At 35.3% G+C, this 8,956-nt stretch overlaps 1 protein-coding gene and 1 long non-coding RNA gene across 2 annotated transcripts; both read right to left on the minus strand.

The window, feature by feature from the left end:
- LOC109826429 lies at positions 82-2,718 on the minus strand. Its single transcript, XM_020393462.1, has 4 exons — positions 2,688-2,718; positions 2,286-2,442; positions 1,316-1,478; positions 82-721 (listed from the first exon to the last, which is right to left on the minus strand). Exons 1-4 carry the CDS (start codon positions 2,716-2,718, stop codon positions 674-676), a joined length of 399 nt encoding a protein of 132 aa, XP_020249051.1. The 3' UTR covers positions 82-673.
- Positions 2,767-4,126, minus strand: LOC109824936. The gene is made up of 3 exons (XR_002242855.1): positions 3,896-4,126; positions 3,745-3,804; positions 2,767-3,065 (listed from the first exon to the last, which is right to left on the minus strand). It is a non-coding gene; the product is annotated as an uncharacterized LOC109824936 (long non-coding RNA).

Genomic DNA, 8,956 nt, shown 5'->3' on the forward strand with positions numbered 1-8,956 from the left:
CTTCTATTGTGTCCGTGATAGAAGAGAAGAGAATATCGATCTGAATTCATTTCAATGTTCTTTTGGTTGCTTCATCTGCGGTTGACAGCTTTGCATATGATAGCAATTGCTTGTTATAATGAAGGGTTCTTGTTGCAACTTTGGGTTTTTGGGTTTCGTCTTAAAGTTATTTCATGCTTCTGCTGTTGCTATGATATAAAAGAAAAGTACATATCAATCTGATGTCCTTTCGACGTGCTGTTGCGTATTTTAACTGCAAATGACGACTTTGCATACAATAGCAATTGCTCTTGATAACGAAGGGTTCTTCCTGTTGCAACTATCGGTTTCATGCTGCTAATTATTCTTTCTTTGTCAAGACATTATCAGGCCTTTGTACTCTTTACAGGGTCATTGTTGTATTAGCTAATGGTATCTCCTATCTACATGAGGTTGTCCAATAATATGGGGATTTTATGTACAATATACCCAGTGCTATGATACTCTCATTTGAAAACAACTTCAAGATTTCAGCAAAAATGGGCAAGCTGTAAAAGATGGTTTCGCAATTCACATTGGAAAGCCTTGTAGATGATTCACTTCTTTGTGTGATCAAATGACTGAGCTCTGAGAGTCTGCTTCGAGGAAGATAGATTTCAAGTTGGAGGCATGCACAATGATTGTGCTGCTCAATTCATTGTTTTCTGCGTGCCGCAACTTGATCAGTTGTCTCCCCAAAACTCTGTAGGAAAAAAAAATGTAACTCGTCATTTATGTAATCCTAGAAACATATTTGGTAATTGGCAACAACTAGTCCAAAGGTGGATATTTGAGCATTATGAACAAACAACTAGGCAATAATTCTAGTAGGAAATTGTGTCGCTATAGGGGGTGTTTGTTTGCATGCATGTTAGAAATAAAAGTGAGATAGTAACTTATTTTTCACATTTGAGGTGTCTTTTTACATGCAAAGCGAATGTGAAAGTGGAATTTAAGGAAGTTAGGACATGAGATCTAATGTAATTTTGGCCTCCCCTAAAAATTGGCCCGTGAGAGTGAAAAAACGGGCACCGTTTTTAAATTAAACTACCTTGACTATATCTATTAGTAAATTCTATTTTGCCACATCTTCTTCATATTTGTACTTTCAACAATAATCTTCTTCATGAGGAAGATAAAATATTAATGGCTAATAAGGCTAAACAAGCTGGTTTTGTTTCACTAAGCCGGTTTTAAATGGAGTTACAAAACAGACCCTAACAGCCTAGGGATAACTTAACTCTGTTTAGTGACGAGAAGGGCAACATGAGAAGCATGAAAACCACCCCTTATTCACCTCTGCTGCAGGCGGAGATGCAGGTGCTACTGGATCCGCTGCAGCAGTGTGCCCTATGTTCCCTGCAACCTTTGGTGTTTGCTGTTCTGCGGTCTGAGACTGCATTCTCTGATGTTCAGGCTGTATCCTAACACTCCCACTTTTTCCACCATCCTTTGTCAACCTGAATGTACCAGTAACTTATTAAAATTTGGTATAGAACTATTGCCACGTATCAATGGTGGAGCACAAGGATACATTCATAATTTTGAAGGGCTTAATCGTAGATAGACCCCTTTTACCCAGTTGCACTAGACCCCCTGCAGCTCTATTGTTGCAGGTAGATGCCTGAGTGAAAATTTTGACTCTTCAAACCCGCGAAAAGAAGAAAGAAAAAAATTATCGATAGCGAAAAGGGTCTATCAGCAATTAACCCACAAAATTATAGCACCTTACATCTCCCGATCTTTACAATGAAGTTTCCACTTCACTAGTTTTTAAACTCGGACAAATTTTCAAAACGACCTGTTTTGAATTTTATTCTAAAAAAAAAGACCCATTTCAAACTTAATTTTAAAAACAGACGCAGTTGGCTGAAACTGGGTCGGTTTTTGAAAAAAAAGTTTACAAACTTCACGGGAGTTGAAGCCCCGTGAAGTTTTGTTATATAAAAAACTTCACGGGACTTCAATTCCCGTGAAGTTTGGGAATTTTTTTTTTTCAAAAACCGACCCGGTTTCAGCCCAACTAGATCGGTTTTTAAAATTAAGTTTGAAACGAGTCTTTTTTTTTGAAATTTTTTAGCAAACAGGTTGGGTTTGAAAATTTGTCCTTTTAAAACTCACACGGGAATCATGTGACGGTCAGAACTATGACGTTCGTCGAGAACATTTCACCAAGATCCCCACATGAGTTCAGAAACTGACATAGAAAAATATAACATCGACGGTGAGCAGCTACGTCACCGTAGAGAGAGGGAAACATTTCGTACACTGGAAACGCGAAGGACTGAGAGCTGGCAACGCTTCCATCGGACAGTCTAGATACGCTCTCGGTAAAATGTACCCCGCCTTCTCCGGCGTCGCTGTACCCGAGTCGGCTGCTCCCCCGGTGACCCTCGACGGATCGGTTGGCGGCGCCCAACGGGCCTCAAGCTCGTCCACGGTCTCCAAGCCGACGTTCCCCGACGGCGAGAGTACGGTCGGGTTACGTTGGAGGCAGCGCGAAGGGATCGGGAAAGATGGCTGCGGTAACCGTCCGTCGGCCCGCCGTGACGAAGACGCGTTGCTCTCTGCGACAAACTTCGAGTTTCCCGCGCTAATACTGAACAGGGACTCGTGGACGCTACGCCGCTCCACTCATCGGTGAGGTGGATTTGTTCGCGTGCGAAAACCGAGGAGGGATCCCGTTCGCGGTGGGCGCATCGGCTCTGAATCTTAGGGTGGGAGCGGCGGCGGGCGTGCGCGAACTCGACCGTAGCTCGCATCGTGTCGGCTCGTCTGGTGTGGTCCAGCCCAAGTGGGTCAAGTTGGAAGAATTCGTCGTCGTCGTCGTCTGAGTCATCGGAGGTGTAACCGGAGGAGGAGGAGGCTTCGTCGGCCTCATGGTTTGCTTCTTTGGTTGGTTCGTGTTCGGATAGAGCGAACGGGTTCGGTTCGGTTCGGTTTGGTTTTTTCGGTTCAGAACTTGCCTGCTCGGCTAGTCCTCGATCCATTGAATTGAAGGACGGCGGAATTTGATTAATATGTTCGTTCTATTGGCTTTCTTTTATCTGCGAAGGAGAAGAAGAGAAATAAAAGAAGATCAAATATTAATGACATCAAATGTAATATTGTTGAAGCACACGAATAGATAAAAAAAGATCCCTTTTCTTCTATTTGTAAATTGTTTGATGGAGGAAAGAGTTCATTGATGGAAGTATAAATAAATGAAAGGTGAAAAAAAAATAGAACATGCCATGCATTTGATCAAAAATTGAAAACCTTTTATGTCACAATTCAATCAAAACATCTATCCTCAACTAATCAACTTCATCTACAAAAAGAAGTTAGCATCTAGTTTTCAAAAATAAAAAAAATAATAAAAAAATGATAAACTTTAATTGCTTGCTTTAGTCACTTTTATTGTTCATCCCTCTAGGTTTTAACTTTCAAAATTTGCATCTATTGATGCACTTTATTCTTTGTTTACCTAAGCTGTTATTATCTTTCTTCGCCCCTGCTTTTGAGATAAAATTGGTGTAACTCAAAGGAAATAATAAGTAAATACATATTTTCTCATTCCATGTCTCAAATTCCAATTATTAGAGTAAATTTATGATTCTTTTTAGAGTTTCTATCCCCACTAACTTAAATAATAAATATTATCTTCTTGTTTTTGGATTAATTCATGGCTACTCGAACTTCATGCCTACATATTTTCAATTTCATAAAAAGAGTATAAATACTCACCCGAAATCATCGAATCTCCTACATTTAGTGATCATAAAAAATCCATTATATCAATCAAGCCTGCAAGAAATGACACATTGAGGGGTAGTTATTTATCAAATCAAATAATATTTAATGTTAAAAAGATAATATGATTTACAATAGGAATTACCTCAATCATTGGGCTACATATCAAAAGCATGAGACAATTATTTTTACTTCTCCCTCTTGATAGAAAGAAAGAAATAATTGAAATTGACAATGAAGAAAAAAATTAATTGAAAAGTGAAATAAAAGGGCAGAGAGAAAACTTGATCGAAGAAAATTATTAGAAAGAGAAGAAATGATCAAAAAATTTAGTATTGGGGATTTTTTTTCTTGTTCTCTCTCAACAAATTTGGGGTTTTCCCCCGTGAGAGAAAGAGCAAGGGGCCAAGAGAAACTATCGGTAGACGGTAGTTATTTTTTTCTCATATTAATTTGGATGTTGTTAGTTGGATGCAACCCAATAACAAATTCCATGATTTAGGGGATTAATTTAAAAATGTTAAAGTAGTAAGCGGTTAATATAAAAAACCCTTTCTTTTAATGGAATAGAAATTGAGCTTTGCTTAGGTACTCTAATAATATCACTTTTTAATTTATATAAAAGAAAAAATTGGATGAAAATTAAAAAGGATATTTTGATACTTTTACCTTGAACTTATTTTTCAATTTATATTTTCCCAAACCGTTTCTCTGCTCCACCTCGAAACTTCCAGCATCTTCCCCTTCTCTCGCTATATCGCCTCGTTTGGTACGCGGGAATGGACTCGAATGAGAATGGAATGGAAGAAGGAATGGAATGGAATTAATGTGAGAATGGAATAGTCATTATCATTCTCACGTTTGGGCGTAATTTATAAAACGAAGTGGGAATGTGCGTATTTTAAAATTGTATATTTTAGCGATTCTCATTTAAGTGGGAATCCTCATTCCCTATCATTTCATTGGGAATGCTCATTCCCACATAAAGTGGGAATTGATGAGAAGTGGGAATGAACATTCCAACTTCAAAAAAGCGTGTGTGTTTGGTAGGAAGGAATGAAAAGTGAGAATGATCATTCCATTCCACCTCATTCCCGCGTACCAAACGAGGCCTATATGTGGTTTTTGTAATTAGAACATTATAAAGAATTTAAATCTAAGGAATTTAAAAAAAAAATGAAATCCTCTTTATGTTAGAAAAAGCTATGGAAATCCTAAAAATTATTTCATACTACAATTAAAACTGGACTGGTGCTTTAGTGCTCCTAACAAAAAATTATTATCATGTAAAATATAAAAGCAATAACCTAAGAAATTAAAAAAAAAGTTCCAGACTTCTACCAAGGCGTTCCAAATCAGGCTAAAATGTTCAAAAACAATAGAGAACTAAAACAAAAAGAATTCATATCAAAATTAACCAGCTTTTCAAATAAAAAGTAAAACAGAGGATTCACATCATACTCCTTTTAAAAGCACGGGTTCAGAAATTTTTTCTATGGTCAATATTAATATTCACTATTTTGAATATTTTATTTATATCTTATTCTATTCTAATCATAGTTATATCCTATCTAATCCTACATGAACTATCTATAGCTTAACAATTTAAAAAATAATATTAATAAAATATATAAAATATTTTTATGGTATTAGTTTATTAAAATAAAGAAATTATATGTAGCTAACATACTATAATACATGAATATTGAAAAAATACCCTAAAAATTTTAAAACTGCACAAAATATCTTTAAAAGTTCAAAATCATAAAAACCATCCCTATGTCTCAAAACTTAAAGCGGCAAATATAAAATTAAGAAATTAATAGCAGTTTAAAAAGAATATAAAATTTACGGTTAACACCTCAATATCTCAAAAATTATAGAACACCCTCTAAAGTTCAAATTATAAATAAGCACCCTAAAATTCCAAAATTCCAAAACTTGCAAACAACATAGATGAATTTAAGCGATTACCATAATGCACCTAAAAATTTCTGACATTTCAAAATTTAAAAAAACAAACTTAAAATCAAGAAATTAACAGCAACATCTGAAGAATTTAAAATTTTTAATTAACACTCTCTAATGTTTCAAAAATTATAGAAACGCCCTCAAAAGTTTAAATTATAAAAAACTACCCTAAAATTATAAAATTTACAAACAATAAAAGATGAATCTAAGAGATTATCCTAAGGCACCTAATAATTTAAAATTTACCTCAAAGCTATAAAATTGTAAAAAAAAAACCCCAAAATTTAAAAGTCGTTAAAATACTCTAAACTTTCAAACTTTATAACCAGTAAATCTAGAAACTATTGGTAGATTGTTGAAATTTGAATTTTTCAAAAATTTATTTATAGTTTTAATAATTATAAAAAGCACCCTTAAAATCTTACAGTTATAAAAAAATATCCTGACATTTAAAAATTACCACCGATACATGAAACATAGAAGTTACAACTACCAAACTTAAAAGTAATTTTTTTTAAAACACTCCTAAAGTTTTAAAATTACAAATCATACCCTCATAGTTCAAAACCATGAAAAGCTGAACTTTTAAAACTTGATAAAGAAAAGTGTAATTGTTTGGTATTCTTTCACACACACACGCGCACACACACACACACACACACACACACACACACACAATTTTTAATTTAGGGTTTACTATCCCTTTTTAGCATCTAAAAATAGTCTAAGTTGATACTGGTAAACAAAAGCAATAAGAATTGATTAAAAACATACGACTAAAGAATAAAAAATAAAAAAATATTATAGATAAAAAATTATCATCACTATATAAATTAAAGCAACTGAATATAATTTTACTAATAAGTTGGAGCAACAAAAATACATTAAAATACATTAGTAACATTAATTGATAGATGTTTAAATCCATAAAAATGATGAAGGACTATAATATAATAGCTTAGCATTAATTGATTATAATTTATAAACATTAATCTCTAATGTTAGTAATATTTATTGGGTAAAAGAATACATGGAATTATATATGGAGAAACTATTGGAATGTATCCTTCAAAAGAAGTAAGCTATTTCCATTGCAAATGTGAAAGTGACAGAACTAAATCTAAAATTTAGAAATGTCCATGAATCACTTGAATTAGCATTAACATAAAGCATATCTATTAAAGAAGCACCGATGAGTTACATTGAACAATAATTTATTAAATTTATCCCAATCAAAGAAGAATTTTCCATAAAAGATATAAGAAAAATTAGTATGTATTCATAAATTTCATACTTTATTCTTTAAATACTAAACAAATTAGATATTAATATTATAATCTAAGCCAAATTTGCAATGAAAATACAGGTATTTAGTTTAGATTTTTATAAAAAAATGACAGGGATAGAGCAAAGATAATATTATTGATATAACAAAAACTTTTATTGGATGCACATCAAAAGAATTGATTGTAGAGAAAATAAGAGGTAACGCCTAAACTTATTTAAGTAATAAATTAGGAATATAAAGAATTTCATATATATAAAATTAATATTTATTCTCATTGAAATAGAAAAAAAAAATTAAAGTTTGTATTTTAAGAAGTTCGTGTTGAATATCAGAAATACATTTAACTTCTTTGTGAAGTTAAATAAGAAGATAAAAGATTAACGAGCCCAAGAAAGATAACAATATAAAAAATATATGATACGAGTGTATCTTCTTCATTGCTTCGGGAACTTAGTGATCCTCATGGGAGCTTGAGGATAAATGATTCTCATGATATCTTGAGAATAGAGGTGTGGATGAAGCCCTTGGTGGTGGCGAAAGAAGTCAGAAGCAAGAAATCAGGAAACAGAAGTTCAGGTTCTGGCCGGTCGACTGGACCAAACTGGTCGGTCGACCGAAAACGTGCACGCTACAGGGATGTTTTGGTGTTATTTGGCCGGTCGACCACAACACCTCTTCCGGTCGACCGGTAGCAGAATCCGGTCGATTGTAGTCTCCTAGCGGTCGGCCGATTACAGGATAGCTTCAAGTTGATTTTCCATCTCTCTGGCCGGTCGATCGCGACACACCTACCGATCGACTGAATTGAGATTCCTGTTCTGATTTGAGCTCTGTTTTGACGTAGTTTCCTGATTTGTTTGGACTTGTTATTTACAAGATTGTCATCCACGTTGTTAGGGATATAAATAGGATTGTTGAGGGTTTCTAAAACAATCAGGTTGTATTCTTAAAGGAGATTAAAGAGATTGTTTTTTGATCTAGAGAGATTGTGATAGAGAGATTTATAATCTTTTATACTCATAATTTAGAGAATGTATTTTCCTTCCCCCCAAATTGAGTTGTTTGTGTTTTTTGTTGTTCTTCTTCTTAAATCCACCTTTGATAATTTTACGATCAAAGGTGCTCGCTCGGCAACTCGTGTTAATATAAGTCTAGCTCAATGTCACAATCGATGTAGATGATAAAGACACTTGTTCGCGGGAAAAATCGTTGCTTTCTTCATTGATATCATTGCCATCTTAGTTAACAACTTTATGCGTTACAAAGATCCGGTCTTTTTATAAGATCCGGTTACAATGAAAATCAAAATACAAAAAAGAAAGATTACAATTTATTTCCTTTTATGCCGAACGAATCGCGAGCTCCTGTTTTGCGGTCACTCGCTTTGTGTGGGTTCTTTGCCTGCGCCGGGGTTATTTGCCGTGGACCACCGCGTGATCTCGATCCGGTCGGATCTACACGATATGACGGGTATTATCTCACGAAGGAAATAATAGCCGGGTGGGGTACTAATTCACCAAGGAAATAGTAGCCCAAGTGTCGAAATCGACCAAGCGAATTCGAGACTCTTCTCGGGATCTAAGAACCAAGCTTAGATCCGGAGGAAAATCGTGTAGATCTCAGATCCGGTCGCTCTCGAACACTTGCCTTGTTTGGCGTGGATGATCGCCGAGAACCGGATCTCAAAGTCCAAGTCTTCAATCTTCTAAAGCTCCAACCTTTTTTAGATCTCAGATTCCAATCCGGCAGAGCTTCGACCCTCCCAAAATCCAACCTTTTTAAATGAACAATGCCTTGGCCTATTTATAGGCACTCAGAACTGTGCATTTGCACAGTTCTGAGCCTAGCCACCTGTGGGTGGCTCGGCTCTTGGCCGAGCCACCCACAGGTGGCTCGGCCTTGGCCGAGCCACCTGCAGGTGGCTCGGCTTTGGCCGAGCCACCTGCA

The sequence above is a fragment of the Asparagus officinalis genome, chromosome 10, assembly GCF_001876935.1.
Source record: "Asparagus officinalis chromosome 10, Aspof.V1, whole genome shotgun sequence".
In the NCBI taxonomy this organism is placed as follows: domain Eukaryota; kingdom Viridiplantae; phylum Streptophyta; class Magnoliopsida; order Asparagales; family Asparagaceae; genus Asparagus; species Asparagus officinalis.